The sequence below is a fragment of the Heterocephalus glaber genome, unplaced genomic scaffold, assembly GCF_053883595.1.
Source record: "Heterocephalus glaber isolate CG9 unplaced genomic scaffold, H.glaber_assembly_v1.0 deba00000331, whole genome shotgun sequence".
Lineage (NCBI taxonomy): Eukaryota > Metazoa > Chordata > Mammalia > Rodentia > Bathyergidae > Heterocephalus > Heterocephalus glaber.
Window position 1 is genome coordinate 47,596,391 of NW_028258142.1, and position 19,782 is coordinate 47,616,172.

Consider the following 19,782-nt stretch of genomic DNA (forward strand, 5'->3'; position numbering starts at 1 on the left):
GGAATTGTGAATGTACTTATAAAGTTACTAATATTTTTCAATTATTGAAATAATTTGGGAACTATCATACTAAGATAAATGAGAGCATGGCACAGTTTAGATGTATTAATTTTATTCTGATTATGCTCATTTAAGATACATTTTCAAAGTGCATATTAACCATTCAATTGAAAGCAATGATATGCATTATTACCATGCATTATTTTTTGGTATCCAATTGAAACTTCTGGTTCAAGAGAAAAAGATTTGTGCTGCCTAAGTGCACATATGGCTTAACTGATTTTTAAAATTTCAAGACATATTTTGCTTCTAATTTAGTCTTTACTTCACATAGGTTTTTCTCTAATTTGTGTTCCTTGGATCAATGAAAACACACAATTCCCTTTCCTGTCTATAAACAACAGTTTTGGTAGACCACAAAATATCTTGAACTGGTTCAGTACCTTAAAATAATGTCAAGATCAAGTTCTTTATAGATGTAAAAGTACAGATTTTCTATCAGTTTTTTAATCTTTATTTATAGTCAGTATTTCCCATAGTTTAGAATTTTTTAGAAAATAATATTTTCTGAAATGCTCAGGGTTTTTTTGTGATACAAAAAAGCTATCTACAATTTATCTATCATTTAATAAGAGATTAAAATGATGTTTCAGGATTTAGAGGATTTGTGATTGTCATATTGAACAAGACACATAAAACAAAATTTCAATTGAGTTTGCAGATGAAGGTTGTCAATAAGGAAATTCCATTTGTAAAGGTGATTTCATAATTTTTGTATATTTTAACAGTGGAAAATTATTTTTATTGCTAATTTACTGGTATATGTTCTATACAGTATCAATCCTAACAACATGCACCCATCTAACTATGCTATTTCATACTTTTGCCTTTAAAGTTTTCAAATTAAGCAATTTCTTCTAAAAAATAGGCAAGATAATTATTACTAAAAATTTTATCAAATGGGAAACCTTCCTGGAAAAGCTGATTTTCTTAAAAGATATAGCTAATAAATGTTAGAACTTTATGACAAGCTAATATTTTGAACAATGAAAATAATATTTCATAATATAATACTCATAGGCAGTACATAGATGAAACGCGATAATATATGCATGAGTAAATATCACTAATTGTTAATCATTAGATTCTGATCTTTTTATGTATATATTTATTTTAGGGCATATAAATAAAATATTAAATATTATCTATAAAATTGGCCTTTACTATATTTTCTTTTAAAGAGTTGCTTAATGCTATCTAAATGTTGATTTAAAATACATGCTCATTAACATGTTAAAGATTTTTTAATATACTCTGCTTGTAAAAAGCTATTTATTAGAAATGAATGTTGACTTAGAGAAAATACTTTGTGGGCATCTATGAAAATGATTTTAGGAAGTTTCTTATCTAACCTATTGAAATGATGTAGTATATTAATATTAAACCATCATTAAATTCTTTGGATGAACTCTGCTTGGTTATGGTTTATTGTTCTTTTAATTTACTGCTGAGTTAGATTTGCGAGTATTTTAAGATTTTGCATCCATATTCATAAGTGAATGAGTATTTCAGTGTTCATAATATGTGTTATATTTGATAGATTTCCTTATCAGGATTATGCCAGCTTTATAAAATGAACTTTCAAGCTTTCTTTCTTTCCTATTACCTGGAGAGTTAATATATATTTAAATAACTTTTTAAAATAAATCTAATGAATACCTCGGTGAAAATAAAACTCTGGTGTCTTTTTGTTTAAGGATTTGAATTATTTTCTATTTCAGAAGCAACTGTTTTATCTCATTACATGATTATCTTATAAGGTTATATATTTCTTCTTGAAGATATTTTATAATTTTTAATGGGGCCATTAGCCATGATGGTAATCTAGGTGGATTAAGATTTTCAAATATACAACCATCTCATGGTATTGAATGCTCTCTTTGCTCTTGCTGTACCTACTTTTTAGTTATGTATACACTACTTTAAATTTTTAGGGTAAATTTTAAATTTTTTAAAATTGAATTTTCTAATTAAAATGACTTTCAGTTTAATAGTTCTGTAATTTTCTGATCTCTAAAGTGCTTCTGTATGCTTTTGTGGTTATAATTTCCTTCTTGTTTCTTTAGGTTTATTGTTTCTTTTTACAGTACTTTGCACTTTCTATTTGAATGATTAAAGATTTTATATCTAGCTATATAAAGATATACTATATATAAGATATTATATATATATATATATATATATATCTTTTCCCAAGGACTACAGCTGCATTTCTTATCACAAAGCTCTTTGAAAGACATTGTGTGTTAACAGTCTCCAGTTTCTCTCCACAGTCTCGCTTAAGATCATTCTAGTCAGGCTTCCCCACCACACTCTGCTGCAATTGCTATTAATGTATCCCATTTTCTTTTTTACTACACTCATAAAATTTGATGGGTCTCATTTTGGAAACTATGGTCTAAAATTATTTTAAGGCACATTTTGAATGGCACAAATACTTAACAAACAAGAGTGTTCCAGAAAATTTTGAATATACTCAAAGAAATATAAGAAAATAATGGTCTACTGTATTATCTCATGATATATACATAGTCACTGTTAATGTTTTGTTGTATATAAACACCACAGCCCTTATAATAGTTTTCTAAAAGTTACATATTATCTTATGCATACAGAATTGATAGCATGTTTCTCACTGTAATATACGAAAACTCACTTCAATATCTTACTGAATTTTATTTATTTTTTCAAGTTTAAATTTTTTATTAGTCTATGTTTGCAATACATAATAATTACATTCATTTTCGGGAGTTGGCACAAGTACATAACAGATCTTAATTCTTTTTTCATCCTCGTCCTCTCAAAACCTGCCCTCAACTTTCCCTCCTTCTTTGATCCCCCATAATTTTAATGGCTTGAGAGTTTCTTAAACCCTAGTTATTGAACATTCTCCATTTTAAAGAATTATAAAGAAATCTACAACAAACATCATGAAACCTTTTCAATTTCACATACTCACTTTAACAAAATAATATTGTAATTGAAAATAATAAATTTGAATTATGGTGTAGTGCCAGAATCATATGCCTTATCATTCTCTCAAGGCTTAAGGATTAGACAGCATTCACACAATTTCAAAAATACTTAAAACTTTAAATTTTCCTTTTTCAAACTCATTTTTAAATAATATTTCCATTAATTGAATTATTGGTTACATATCATTAATCATCTAGTTATGAAGGATTGGCTCCATTATCTATTGAAACTTTTATTGCAACTAGCTCATAATTGAAGCTAAGGGTTTCTACTCTTTAGCTAATTGTACAAATTTAGGTGTTGTTGGTACTAGTATTGTTTCTTTGAATATAAAAAAAATTTGAACATCACTTTAACACTAGATTTACTTAATGACTCTTGGTGATTATACTTTTTAAATCAGAGGGCTCTTTCCTTCAATAAAATTTAGTTATTTTAGGCTAAAAATTCCTTGATTTTTATCTAAACAAATAATGTAAAAGAGATTTCAGAAATTCTATAATTGATTCAAATGAAATAGACTTTTCTCATTGTATTGAATAGCACATATTTAAAATCACTTATTTTGTATACATTCTTCGCCATGTGATTAACACTAAGGAATCTATTCATTGTGAATTTGAAGATATTTTCTTTATTATTCACTAGATTTCTTGTACTTTATCATCTGCTTTTAGACATAGCGCTTGTGCATTAACCACTGTAAAATAGTTACCTGTGGTAATATACTTTAAATGATAAGAATCCTACAGGGTTGTAAACTCAATAATTTTTTAGTAGTTTGGGTGGTTTATATGATAAACAAGAGCTTATATTTTGTATGTCAATAACAAAATTTTAGTTCATTTGTTTGTGGATAATTTACATATATTACTCAATCAATTTTAATCCAGGCTCCTTTTAGAAGAGTGTGATTCACAGTTCCCTTCAGGGAAACCTAAGGACATTGCCCTCAATCATCTCAGTGTAGCTGAAAATCAAAAAGGCATTACCTAAAAGGACTGGTGGATCTGGGTTCTGTGTAATAGAGTGGACATATATATGAATATCGAGACCATTGGAAATTCATAATTTGTTTCTCCAATGGAAAAAGTTCATAGATAAAGATGAGTTGTATTCTGGGATAGATTATGTCCATAGCTTCATCTGCACCTAGTTCACATGAAGAGATGTGAGACTGAGAGAGAAGGTTATTTACATCCAAGTTTGGGCACGGGGTTGAGATTTGTGGGCCCTCACAAGAGGAGGTAAATGTATTTTGCATATGAGGGCAAAGTGGATCAGGGAGCCCTTCAGGTGAACTATAGTATACAGAATTTCGGCTCTATAGTATGTAGAATATTTTCCCTTGGTGTCCTGCTTGTAAATATATTGTTACACAATTGGAGGGATTTTGCAGATGTAATTGTGCTTGCTAATCATGAAATTGGGAAATTGTCCTGAATTGTAATGGCAATGATATGAGTCCTTTAAAAGTAAAATTTTCTTTTGTGTGAAGGCAAAAAAAGTCAGACATATGTGGCAGAAAGTGGAATAAGATCCAAAGATTTGAGAGCATTGCTGCCTAGAAGGTGGAAGGGTCACATCAAAACTGAAAAGAAAACAAATTCCGCCTGCAACCTTAATCAGATTAGAAGGGGTATATCCAGTGAAGGTTCTAAAGTAGAGCCCTAGCCAATGGATACTTTCATATCTTTCATACTAGCTTGTGGGACTGATTAATCATATCCCTCAGTACTTCACTGTGGGCACAAAAACCTGCAGATGCTCAGATTCCTTCTATGGAAAGGTATAGTATTTTCATATAATCTAGACACATCCTCCCAAATATTTTAAATCCTCTCTTGATGACTTGTAAAACCTAATACAATCTACACATTCTAGAAATCATTGTTATACTGTGTTGTTTAGGGAATAATGATAAGTAAAATAGTATATATATGTTAAGTGAAGACAGAATTTTCTCAAACATTTTGATCTCCAGTTGGTAATACAGAATCCATGGCTATGGAAGCCAACTGTATTAAGCTTACATACCAGCACCCTGATATGCAGAAACATGAGCTCCTAAATAGGCATTATTTTACTCAATAAGAATGACATTATTATATTTGTTCAGTTCTCCTTTTGTGTCAGGAGTGTTTTCAAAAGATTTCTTCACATAGCGTTTGCATTTTTTTGAGATGTATATCTCTAATTAAACTATTTCATTATTTCTGTCTCTTATTATTTCTATTAGCTGATTGTAGTGGGTAAATGAAGTCAATAATGCTAATTTATATTGCATTAAATTACTGATACTTGAAATTACTTATGTTAGTTTGATCATTGTTTATCTTGGATTATCTAGGGATGCTACTATACAGATATTTTTAGTCTTTGATGAATTCTTTTTAAATTCTTTGTAATTTCATATCTGATTACATTGATTAATAATTGTAGTACAATGTTAAACAGCAATGGAAATAATTTATATCTTTGCTATTCTCTGCTTTTAGTGGAATTGCTGCTGTTTGTTTGTGTGTTTGCTTTTTCCTTAAAAGCTGTCTTTAAGTTGATTGTAGTTTTATCCTGGAAGTTTTTCTTCTCTTGACTTGCAATTTACAGAATATACATTATTCTTATTACTTCCTTCTTTAGTAGAAACTGGTTCTCAATTTCTTCAAATGATTTCTCTATGTCTCCCTAAACTTCAAACATTTGAATACATACAGATATATACCTATGCCAACTCCTAATCTCTACTTAGATGTCCAGTGGACATCTCTAGTTCTCTAGCCTAACCTGTCTGAAGTTGAACATAAGATATCTAACCTTCATGTAACTGCAGTGATTCCTAATTCAGTTTGTGAGAATTCAATCCTTCCAGCTTTTCAGGCCAAGGCATTTGAAATATGCATTAAAGTTATGGATTCATTTATTTTGTAATTTCCTGAGCCAAAAATAATGCCTATTTGCAGGTTCAGTAAATAATGCTAAAAAGTTTTCCCAGAGTTGTACATTTTTTACTCCCAGAACTATCTAAAAGAATTCCACCATCAGAGTATCACTATGGTCTAACATTATCTTTTATTTTTTAAATGTACTGCTTTTAAAGAATTTTCCCCACTGTGGTTTTAAATTCTCTGATAACTAATGGGGTTGAGCATTGAAAAAGTTTATTTAGAACGTTATGTCAAATGTTGTCACCGAGCTGAGCTACTTTTTCATTTCCATTTCTAGGTGAATCCTCCATAATAAACCTTTTCAATATCCCAAAAGGCTGAAAATATATGTAAAGGCTTTAATACTCATCAAGAAAATTATGTTATAAGTTTTAATAATTTAAAGTACTTATTAGAAATTTTGTGTTTAGATGTAATCTTCTATTGAATATACAAATATTAAGCTATCCCACAAACACTGCTTAAGAATTTCTCGTATTACTAAATAAGTGATTATTTTAAATGTTTTATATATATTCTTATCTCAATGATATGGTTGTACAGAACATTATTTTCCCACACATAGCCATTTTCATTATTTTATTTGGGATTATTAGCAGCAATTGCCATTCCATTAATGGTTCACTCAATTTGTAATACAATGAAATTGTTGAACTAAATGCTACCTTTCTTATAATTAATTTCTCTTATATTTTAAACAATATGTTCATTAAACCCAATGATATAAAGTAAAAAGATCTTAACAATTAATTTTTTTTTTTTGGTGCTGGGGATAAAACTTGGGTCCTTGCACTTGCGCAGCAGGTGGCAAAACCACTGAGCTAAATCCCTGGCCCTTAACAATTAATTTTATTTACTCTTTCTCCACATTTCTGACCCCCTATCCAATGTTACCAAAATAATGTATTATCTTGCATCTATTTTCCTATACTTCTATAAATACATGTATGATTTGTTTTTGCTATTTGGTTTTTATAAAAAGAAACATTTTGTCTCATATACACACCCAGTAAATTTGAACTTTTACTTCAAAATACAATATATATAAATGTATCAAAATTATTACATATACATGAATCTAAGGCACTCTTTTTTAATAGTAAACATATGTTGTACACTATGAATGGACCATAACAGCCAGGGTGTAGGACACAGAAATTCATCTGTTTTAGGATAAAAGTCAGGTAGCAATTTCAACAAGTTTGTAAAACTGAGAGAGCACTGGTGGACTTGCAAGGACATTTTCCACATTGACAAATGCAGAAGCTATGACTTCTAGGCTATTCCTGGACCTCCTGAGATCAAGAATACCTGCACGGATCCTATCTTTGTTCCACAGATCAGGAAACTGGGTTTGGAAAGATCTGGGCACTGCAGTGGATGCCACAATGCTTCAAAATTCACAGCTAGTGGGTGGACACTAAAATTCAGCTGCAAAATATTTGTCTTCATGGCTTACTTGCCATGAGAGAGAAAACAAACTAAACTAAATTAAAAGCAACTAAAAATTAGGAAGATGCTCTTTACCTCTGTAATATTTTCCAGAGTAGGCATGACTATGTTTCATATTGGTTAAGGGCAATTTGCATCTTAAATTCTTTAAGCAAGTGAGGCTGGAAACTGCACCTTCCTTCTTTCTTTTCTACATTTTTGAATTCCTGTCTTTTTTCTTTATAAGTCTCTGATGAACACAAATATACACTAAATATGAATCATTACATATTACTCACATCAAGGACAACTTATTCAATTATTTACATTTCAAAAAATTCAGATTAAATACAATTAACTGCCATCAACAATATTAAATTAACACTGTTATATATGTTGTTGTTATGTATTGATTCTTTCTTTGGGGTAGATTCTAGAAAGTTGGATTGATGAGTTAGAACTAAGTATGTTTTTTCAAAATAAATATTACTTTTTTTTCTAAACTGTTTTATGTAAATATATATGCATTAAGTGTTCAATAGGAACAATATAAATGTCCAATTTCTATCATTTTTTTACCATTGTAGGTAACTTTAAATTATATCATCCTAATTGTTGAGAGACATAATGGTGAGTTAATTGTTATTTTCCTGACTTGAAGAGAAATAATTTTTTTCCTAGCAAATTTCTTCCATTTTTTAATTGCAAAGGTTAACTATTCATAACACACTACATAAGTTTAGTTATTCCAGAGATTAACATTTTCAAGGTTAGGCATGTATTATCAATTACATAAGAAAAGGAATTAGCACAGAATACCAGTGATTCTGTGGATTTTATTCCTTAGGACAGTATTAAAGCAACAGCTCTTATCCCAGAGTTATAGATTGCAATAAGCACACATGCAATGCTCAGGTATGCTCATGAATGTTTCATAATTTCACATAATGAGACTTATGCAAACATTTATTAGGAACATGGTGGTACAGATCATAACTTTGGACCCTTGGGCACTGAATTTTCATGTTTAAATTCTATTCTTTCTATTGAAAAATATATGGAAACCTACTTCTAACCATTGACAATTTTTTGGTTTACGGAATATGTGTAATTTTTGTCATTATACCTACCACACCCGAAGCTAAAAATCACATTAGAAATTTTATTTGGCCTATCCCTAATTTTTACACTTTATAAACCCCATCATGGATAAAGGTTTAAAATGAGAATTTTTAAACATAGAGGTAAAGATTCTAGCAAAGAATGTGATGGAACCAATTACATGCCTTCAGATAGGTAGGAAAGCTTAATTAAATTATTTCCTAAATAACCCTTTGCTATGGTTGTAAAAGTACAAAGTGAAAAGAAACAAATTTATATGGAAATTATTTAAATTTATTTGAGTTTTGGATTTTATGAACTAGTGGAGAAAACAAATACCTTATGTGTGCTAAGGTTGGTCACAATATCAATTATGAATTCATATAAAGTCAAATGTCATGTTAAAGCACAAAAGTATTTTCCAAACATGTTAAAATATTTAACCAGAAAGACGAGTGTTCAAATCTAGTAAAAAGCTATGTACAGAGTGACGCGAGAATGCTAAATACTTAGAACCATGCTTTGAGCATTATGTTGAATTTCAGAGTCCAGATCTGTAGATGCAATTTGCAGGATATATTTCAAGCCTAGTACCAAACAAATAGTAAGAATCAGAGAAACAGCAAATAAAATGAGTCATGAACTGCCAATGTTAAATAAAACAATATATTGGTAAGTTACTACACTTACTAAGTGTACTGATTTCTTTCATTTCAGCCTGAAGAATTGCCTTTAGATTTCTTCTAGGATAAGTTCCAAATGATAAATTTGATCAGTATCCAATTACCTAGGAATGTCCTAATATCTCACTCATCTTTAAATAATAGCCTTACCTGATATACAATCCCTTGTACTTTGTCTTTCTTTCTGTATTTGGCATGTTAGCATATGCCTTCTGATCCCCATTGTTTTTAGTGAAAAATATCTGTTAATCTTACTGAAGATTCTTTGTGTTTGAAGTGTGACTTTTTTCTTGATATTTCTAAAAATCTCTCATTCTAAAGCTTTTGACAATTTGATTATAACATATCTTACATGTTTTATCTTTGACTTTATATTATTAGAGTTCCTTGAACTTGAATATGTAGATTCATGTTTTTGTTTGATTTGGTTTTTACCAATTTGGAAAGTTTTCAGCCATTATTTCTTCAATCATTGTTCTGTCCACCTCTGTTTTTTCCTCTCCTCTGTCTCCTTCTTTGAATATGTTTGTGCATTTGCACGTTGGTATACTTCATTGTGTGGTACAACTATGCTTTGTTCATTTTTATTTCTGTTCTTCAGGATAGATTATCTCAGTTGACTCATTTTCCAAGTTATTTTCTCTTTCTTTGGCCTGCTCAAATATGCTACTGAGCTCATGTAGCAATATTTTTTAAAATTACTATACTTTTTAAATGAAAATGTCTACTTGAATATTTTTATAATTTCTATCACCTTATTGATATTTTCCATTTGGTGAAAAATCATGTTTTACTTTAGTTCTATAAGCATCTTCCTTTAGCTCTTTAAACATACTTCATATAGCAATGTCTAAGACTTCTGGGATAGTTTTTTCTTTTTTTTTTTTTTGGTGCTGGGGATCGAACTCGGGTCTTTGTGCTTTGCTATGACATTTTAAGCCATATTCCCTTAATCCATGATCTTGGAGGTCATTGCATTTTCTGTTGTTCTTCATTTTCTTTTCTTTCTTCAGTATTTTATAATTTTCACTGTAGCAGTCTTCAACCTCCTTGGTTAGGTTTATTCCTGTGTATTTCTTTAGGATATTGTAAATAGAATTATCTTTTTAATTTTTTTTCTCAGCGAGACAATTATTGGTATATAGAAAAGCTACCAATTTTTGTATGTTGTTTATTTTGTCCTGCTAATTTTCTGAATTTGTCAATCATATCATTTTCAAATAATGTGATGCGTCCATTACCTATTTGCATTCCATTTATTTCTCTTGCCAAAATGCTCTAGCTAAAATTTCCAATAATAAATTGAAGAAAAGTCCTGAGAGTAGATATCTTTGTCTCATTCTTGAATGTAGAGAAAATGTTTTCAATTTTTTCCCAGACAATATGATATTGGATATGACTTTGTGTTATATAGTCTTTATTTTGTTGAGGTGTAATTTTTGTATACCTAATTAACACAGAGTTTATATCATGAAGGGATGTTGAATTTTACCAAAGTGTTTTTTTTTCATTTACATGTATTCAGGTGAGCATGTCATTCTTATCCTTGATTCTATTTAAGTGGTATATTACATATATATTGGTTTGCATATGTTGAACCAACCTTGCTCACTAGGAATGAAACCACACTTGATCGCTGTGTATGATTTTTTAATGTGGTATTAAATTGGATTTGCATAGGGGATTTTTGTCTTGTTTGTTTTCTTGTTGCTGGGACAAAATACCTGATACCCACAATTTAAGGAAGGAAAGGTTTATTTTAGTTCACAGTATGTAGAGGTTTCAGTCCATAGTCAGCTGGATCTAAGGCAAAACAGCATGGCAGAGGGGCATCACAGAGGAGAAACTGTCCGTGAAAGAACAGGCAGAAAGCAGGAAGCTTGATCAGCATCAAAACCCCCTTTCCCTTTTATCCCATTCAGGATAAAAGCCCATTGTTGGTTACCACATATATCCAGGATGGGCCTTCTCATTATTCACACCCAGAATTATGCTAAACCAATCAGTGGACTAATTTAGTTATCTCATATCCTTAATCCATATTCACACAATCTAGATCCAGCCACCTCCAGAAAGCCTCACCTACGAGTGTATAAAGTTTTAGGGTGACATCTAGATATAAACCATAATAAAATTTTAATCCATATTCATCAAGGATATTGGTCTACAGTTTTTTCTTCTTTTCTTTTCTCCTTTCCTCCTTCTCTTTCTTTTTTTCCTTCCTCCCTTCTTTCAATCCTTGCTTCTGTTCTTTTTGGCCAGTTTTCTTATTGCATTTATGAAGAAAAGAGTTCTCAGAATTTTTTATTCTACAATTTTTACTTATGTCATTTGCAAAGATTTATTCTGAGAAAATCGAACTGTTATTACACACTTTTCATGGTCTCATTTTTCCTTCATTTTTATGATGCATTTTCCACATACTTTTATAAAACATGTTGTCAAACACATCAACAGATCTTTTGGTTTATTTGGCAAGGTGACATTTTCCTTTAGCCCAAGACTATAGAAGTAAAGTCATATGAATTGAGTTAATAATTTTTACTGTTTTGTATTCACATTCTTATTCACCTGAAATTTATTTTTGTTATACTGGGAATTGGAATGTGAAGTAAAGACCACTTTGTATGTTTTTGAAACAGAAAATCCAAATTATTATAGCTATATTAGTTAAATAAATTCTGTCACTGAACTCATATACCACTTTAAAAATATTAATTTAAATACAATTGTGCCCTCTAATTTTTCCCTATGATCTTCACTTATTACAATATCAAAAAACTGCTTTTATGTAATGGTATTATAGAATGCTTTAATATCTAGTATCAATCTTAAAATATTAATTTTATTTTCAGATACCTTATGACTAGTTTCATTCATTTTTCTTTCATAAAACATTTTCATGCAATTAATAAAAGAATTTTTATCATATTTTATGTTAATTTTAAGAACACTGGTGTTACAGTCTATTAAAAGTTTCTACTACATACCATTATTTTCTTGTGGATCCTGATGTGGGCATTTTATGGGAGTTCATGTTTATTTTTATGGATTTTCAATCTTTGAAAAAATATATTCCAAATATTTATATTTTTAGAACAACTTTTATAGTTCTGTTACTAGATTATAAAGACAAATTATTACTCTTATAGATAAAAGCTATTAATTTCCTTATCCTTTTATTGAATCATTTTGCTAAAATCATTTATTGTAGTTTTAAATAGAATCTTTCTGTTTCCTTGGGTATTTAATCATATTATCTGAAGTTAAAGCCATCCATCTACTCGCTTTCAATATTATAATAGCAACATTTGCTTTTATTATACAATTGTGCCTAGCTGGTCCTTCACAAAACACAATTAAGTATGATAGTGATAAAAGATATTATGGTTTTCTTGAGTTTAATAGGCAAGAATTCAGCATTTCATAATCTTTTTGAATATTTGTTGTTTCTTTATATTTAAGTAGCTTTTCCTTATGAGGTTAAAATATTATGGAAACTAGATAGTAAATTTATTAAGTGTTTATCTTGAAAAATGATATGATATTTATGTTATTTTTTTCTTAAATTGTGGTGATGAATTATGATTGAAAATTTTCTAATTTTCACAGCCAAAGCACTTTCCATTTTATCATGATTAATTTTTCATTTGAACACTGGCTTGATTTGATGTGTTCTGCCAAAAATTTGCATAAATTTTCATAAATGGAACCAGCTTATGATATTATGTTATACCATTTCAGTTAATGTTTATTAAGTTTTGGAATCTACACAAAATGAAATATAATCTATGTCTTCTTATATTAAAAAGATGGAAATCTCCATGATTCACTTATTTTCATTGCACTTTTTTAGCTGGATGATTTGAGGAAGACTTATGATCAAATATGCTGGAAGCAAAAAAAATATGAACAGCTATATAAGGAAACACTTAATGATTTTTATGCCACTGTAAGTTGACCTTTCCTTACTTCCCAATAGAGCTCCATGCTCTGTTCTCAAATATTAACTCATGTAATTAAAATTTATTACTATTTATTTTTCTTTTCTGATCAGTAAATATGTATAAATGATTCTTTCCTTAAAGAAAAAAACATGGGATGTTGAACTTTATAATGTTTCAAGAGACTTTTCAGACATTTCAATAGTATATGCTCAAGCAGTAGCAGAAAATAAAAGGCTTGCAAATGAAATCATCACCATAACAGATCAAATCAGTGAAAGGTAATTCTGTAAATAACTTTTTTATATTTTACACTCAATTTGTGAAATGTATTGAAGCTTCAATTTGTGTCCCTGGGATAATATAGTGGTGTTTGTGCTATAATTAGCTTAAATTTTGTTTAGTTAAATTCCCAATGTTATTCTTTAATCTCTATGGATCCCTTTAGAAAAAAGTCAAAAGAATCAAAAAACCATGATCTTATAATGATTTCAACACGTACTTATCCTACTATCTTTGGACAAATCCTCTTATATTCGAAGATTCCTTAATTTTAAATATAATATATCTATTCAAGCTCAGGATCTCATTCAACCCTTAATTATCCACCAAACTATTTAACTAGTTTTCATGACTCAAACTTTAGTTTTCTTGACTTTTCTTTGTATTTCAAAACTCATATTCAACATGTCAACAAAGATTGCTCTATGTACTAAACATTCTTTTAATCTGGTTACTTTACTATCCCACCAGAAATCTGATCAAGCTAGCATATCTTACATGAACTTACAGTGACTTCTGAAACTGATCTATATTTAGCCAGTATACCCTCCAATCCACAGTCTACATTTTGGTCAGCATATTCTTTTTCTTTTCTTTTTAAACCTAACTATGATTATTTCTCTTCCATATTTACATTAATTTTAACAGGAGTGAAGTGACAGAGATCCCTTCTTCACTTATCCCCCAAGGTTCCTTGAATACACACAGTTGTCTTTGCAGTCTCATATTGTACCTGGGTCACTTTTAATTTTTCAATTAATTTTATTGATACATTTAGAACATTATCACACCAATCTTATGACATTCCCAGGCTGTCGTATTATCAAAATGGTTAAAATAATTATTACTTCAATAAATGATTCATTGCTCATATACAGTTGAGTATGAAAATGGCAACATTAAAAAAGGTATATGCTGTTTGTTAACAAATTTAGTACTCTATGTATATAAATATTCACTAGACTATTTGATGATGAGGAGGAGGAGGATATAAAATTGTTCACCTTGTAGCAGCAATCTATACTTTTTTTATTAAATTCTTTTATTGGTACATTGTAGGTATACAACACAATTACATTTCTCATTGGGAATTGTACCTTTACATAATGCATCTTGGTTCTTATTTTTTCCCCATTCCTAGCCCTCCCTTCACCCCCTCCACCCTTCCCTATTTACAAAGACTTTATTTCCATTTTTTCCATTTCTCATCATTTTTCCTTTCCCTTCTTTCCTTTCCCCTGCCCCTCCCACTACCCCTACCCATTTGGAACTTTTCTTCCTATTTTGCATTATTGATTATTCATTCTAATCATTGGTACATTTTAGGTATACAATATAATGACATTCATCATTGGAAATTTTCAGCTTTAAATAGTCTCTCTTAGATCTTATTTTTCACCCTTGGCCAGCCCTCCCTTCAACCTCTCCTTTCTTCCCTATTTACAAAGATTTTGTACCTATTTTTCCATTTTCTCATATTAATCCCATTCCCTTCTAACCTTTCCCCTAGCCCTCCCGCTTCCTTCCCCTTTGCCCCTTTTCTTCCTATTTCACATTATCTATTATACATTTAGTCCTTATTTACACTTTCAGTTTCTCACACCAGAGAAACTATTCGGTATTTACTCATGTGTGTCCTATTTATTTCACTTAAGAGTACTGCCTCAATGTACATCCACTTAGCTATAAATGTCTCTAATTTCTCATTTTTTATGGCTGAGTAGTACTCCATTTTATAAAAAAAACCCCACATTTTCTTTATCCAGTCTCCAGTTGATGGGCATTTGGGCAGTTTCCAAGTTTTAGCTATTACAAACTGTGCTGCTATGAACATGGGTGCACATATATCACTGTAGTATGATTCATTTAATTCTTTGGGGAAGATCCCCAGCAGTGGAATAGCTGGGTCAAATGGGACTTCCACTCCTAGTTCTTTGAGGTATCTCCATACTGATTTCCACAGTGGTTACAACAGTCTACACTCCCATCAGCAGTGGAGCAGGGTTCCTTTTTACCCACAGCCCCACCAGCATTTGTTATTGGTTGATTTCATGATAGCAGCCATTCTTTCTGGAGTGAAGTGGAATCTCAGCGTTGTTTTCATTTGCATCTCTCGAATGACCAGTGACGTTGAACATTTTTTCATGTATTTATTTGCTATTTCTACTTCTTTGTCTGAGAAATGTCTGTTCATTTCAGATGCCCATTTTTGGATTGGGTCTTTAAATTTGGGAGGTCTGATCTTTTCAAGTTCTTTATAGATTCGAGATAGTAGACCTTTGTCTGAGGAAAAGGAGGTGAAGATTTTTTCCCACATTGTGGGTTGTCTCTTCACACTGCTGGTGGTTTCTCTTGCTGTGCAGAAGCTTTCTAATAAGAAGAGATCCCACTTGTTGATTGTTTGTGCTAGTTCATGGGCAACTGAGGTTTTGTTCATAAAATCTTTTCCTACACCGATGTCTTCAAGGGTTCTGCCTAACCTCTGTTCCAACTGGTTCAGAGTTGCTATTTTAATATTTAGATCTTTAATCCATTTTGATTTGAGTTTAGTGCATGGTGAGAAATATAGGTCTAGTTTTACTCTTTGGCAAGTTGAAACCCAATTTTTCCAGCACCATTTATTAAAGAGACTATCTTTCCTCCAGTGAGGGTGTTTGGCTCCTTTATCAAAGATGAGATGGCTGAGTGTGTCTGGCGTGGTTCCTGCATCTTCTAATCTGTTCCACTGGTGCTCAAGTCTGTTTCTTTGCCAGTACCATGCTGTTTTTATCACAGTAGCTTTGTAGTAGAGTTGCAGGTTGGAGATTGTGATAGCCCCTGCCATGTCTCTGTTACCTAGAATTGCTTTTGCTGTTCTGGGTCTCTTCTTGTTCCAAATGAATTTTTGGATTGTTTTCTCAAGGTCTATGAAGTATGCTGCTGGGATGTCAATTAGAATTGCATTAAATCTATATAGCAGTTTTGGAAGTATGGCCATTTTCACTCTATTAATCCTTCCTACCCAGGAGCAGGGGATGTCTGTCCATTTTCTGATATCATCTTCAATCTCTCTTTTCAGAGTGCTATAGTTTTCAGAGAAGAGGTCTTTGATTTCTTTCATTAGGATGATTCCTAGGTATTTCAGTTTTTTGGATGCTATTGTGAAAGGAATTATTTGCTCTATTTCTCTCTCAGTGAGCCTGTCATTGGTGTAGAGGAAAGCTATTGATTTCTGTGTGTTGATCTTGTAACCAGCTACTTTACTGAATTTGGTTATTAAGTCTAGAAGACTTTTGGTGGAGTTCTTGGGGTCTTCTATATAGAGTATCATGTCATCTGCAAATAATGACAATTTGACTTCTTCATTTCCTGTCTTTATTCCTTTTATTTCTTTCTCTTGTCTAATTGCAGTGGCTAATGTTTCCAGAACTATATTGAACAAGAATGGTGATAGTGGACATCCTTGTCTTATTCCTGATTTTAGTGTGAAGGATTTCAGCTTTTGACCATTTAGTATGATATTGGCTGTTGGTTTTTCATAGATGGCTTCTATCAGTTTGAGGTAGACACCATCTCTTCCAATATTTTGTAGTGTTTTTATCATAAATGCATGTTGGATTGTGTCAAATGCTTTTTCTGCATCTATGGAGATAATCATATGGTTTTTGTCCTTGGCTCTATTGATATAGTGTATTACATTGATTGATTTACATATATTGAACCATCCCTGCATCCCTGGGATGAATCCCACTTGATCAGGGTGTATGATCTTCTTGATGATCTTCTGCATTATATTTGCCATTACCTTATTAAGGATATTTGCATCTATGTTCATTAGTGAGATTGGCCTATAGTTCTCTTTTTCAGTTGGGTCTTTCTCTGCTTTGGGGATCAAGGTGATGCTTGTTTCCAGGAATGAATTTGGGAGTATTGCTTCCCTTTCAATTTCATTGAAGAATTTAAACAGTAGTGACAGCAGTTCCTCTCTAAATGTCTTGTAGAATTCAGCAGTGAAGCCATCAGGGCCCGGACTTTTCCTAGTTGATAAGTTTTTAATTACATTTTCAATTTCATTGGTTGATATTGGGTTGTTCAGAGTTTTTAGGTCTTCTTCGTAAGACTTTGGTAATTCATAAGCATCTAGGAATCTGTCCATTTCTTCTGTGTTGTCCACCTTATTGGCGTATAGGTTCTGGAAGTAGGTATTAATGATCCTCTGGATTTCTGCTGTGTCTGTTGTAATTTCACCCTTTTCATTCCTAATTGCATGGATTTGGGCCTTTTTTTTCCTTTTTCTGACAAGGTTGGGTAAAAGTTTGTCAATTTTGTTGATTCTTTTGAAGAACCAACTCTTGGCTTCATTGATTTTTTGTATCATTCTCTCAGTCTGCATTGCATTGATTTCTCCTCTAATCTTTATAATTTCCTCCCTTGTATGAGCTTTGGGGTTGTCCTGCTCTTTTTCTAGGAGCTTGAGGTTCAGCAACAGGTTGTTTAATTGGGCTCATTCGGTTTTCCTAATATGCATATTCACTGCTATGAATTTCCCTCATAAGACTGCTTTCATTGTGTCCCATAGATTCCAATGTGTTGTATTGTCATTGTCATTTAATTGAAGGAACTGTCTGATTTCTTCTTTAAATTCCTCTGTGACCCATTGGTTATTCAGAAGTGTGTTGTTCAATTTCCACATGTTTATGAAATTTTTTGAGTTTCTTTTGCTATGGATCTCCAATTTCATCACACTATGGTCTGATAATATACAAGGGATAACTTCAATTCCTTTGCACCCACTTAAACATGTTCTATGTGTGAGTATGTGGTCTATTTTGGAGAATGACCCATGTGCAGCTGAGAAGAATGTGTATTCTGATTTGGTGGGGTGGAAGACTCTGTAAACATCTGTTAAGTTCATTTGTTCAAGAGTTCGATTGAGTTCTAGTATTTCATTACTTATTTTTAGTCTAGTTGATCTACCTATTTGTGATAGTGGGGTGTTGAGGTCCCCCACTACAATTGCATTAGTGCATATATGACTTTTCATGTCTGTTAGTATTTGTTTTATATAGTTGGGTGCACTAGTGTTTGGTGCATAGATATTTATGATTGTCATCTCTTCCTCTTGGATTGTTCCCTTTACAAGGATGTAGTGTCCTTCTTCATCTCTCTTAATCAGTGTTGGTTTGAAATCTACTTGATCTGCAGAGAGGATAGCTACTCCTGCTTTTTTTGGGTTCCTGTCACAAGGAGTATTGTTTTCCACCCTTTAACTTTCAGTCCTTGAGTTTCCTTTTGAATTAAGTGTGTTTCTTGTATGCAGCATACTGTTGGATTTTGCTTCTTGACCCATTCTGCCAGTCTATTTCTTTTGATTGGTGAATTGAGACCATTAACATTGATGGTTATAACTGAAATGTATTGACTTGCCATTGCCATGACTTTTTCTTTTTGTTAGGTTCTCCCCCTTTATATTTAATTTCTTGTCATGCCAGGTGGGTTCATTCTGCTTTGCTTCCTGGGGTTGTGATCCCAATGTCTGTTCCTAGGATATTGTGTAAAATTCTTTGGAGTGCTGGTTTGGTATTCACGAAGTTCCTAAGGTGCTGTTTGTCATGAAAGTATCTTATTTCTCCATCCATTTTGAAAGATAGTTTTGAAGGGTACATCAATCTGGGTTGGAGGCTGTTTTCTTTTAGGGCTTGGAATATGTCACTCCCAGCTCTTCTTGCCTTGATGGTTTGTGTTGAGAAGTCTGCTGTGATTCTGATGGGCTTTCCTTTGTATGTGATTTGTTTCTTTTCTCTGACTGCTTGGATAACTTTGTTCTTCTGTTGTGTTTCTGGAATCTTAACAATTACATGACTATGTGTAGATTTGTTTTGATCAAGGGTATTTGGAGTCCTATATGCCTCACTTATGTGTATGTCAAGCTCTTTTCCCCTGCTTGAGAAGTTTTCTGCCATTATTTTTGTGAAGAGATTTTTTATGTCATCTCCACTCTCTCCTGTTTCTTCATTGAGCCCAGTCAGTCTTATGTTATTCTTCTTTGCATCATCTAGCAGCTGCTGGATTGATTTCTCATGTTCCCTTATAATTTTGAAGCAATTTTTCTTTTCCTGGTCACTAATTGCAATCTTATCTTCTATATCTGAAATTCTGTCCTCACATTGGCTCATTCTGCTGTGTAGACTTTCAATGGAGTTTCTCATCTCCTGGAAATCTATTTGCATCTGTTTTATTTTCCATTTGCTTCCTATGTTGGGATTCCATCATGTTCCTCAGCTCCTCTCTAGATTTATTAATCATGTCTTGCACTAGGAGCACAATTTCTCCTGTTATCTGAGAAATTATTTCTGATTTCCTTTTTTCCAGATCCCCTTT

The 19,782-nt window shown here is 31.7% G+C and overlaps 1 protein-coding gene across 1 annotated transcript in view; it reads left to right on the forward strand.

Moving 5' to 3' along the window:
• Ccdc178 (coiled-coil domain containing 178) overlaps positions 1-19,782 on the forward strand; it is a 386,593-nt gene that overhangs the window by 113,964 nt on the left and 252,847 nt on the right. Inside the window, 2 exon segments of the mRNA XM_087188664.1 lie at positions 13,053-13,148; positions 13,285-13,421. Of these exon segments, the coding sequence (XP_087044790.1) occupies positions 13,053-13,148; positions 13,285-13,421 (233 nt within the window).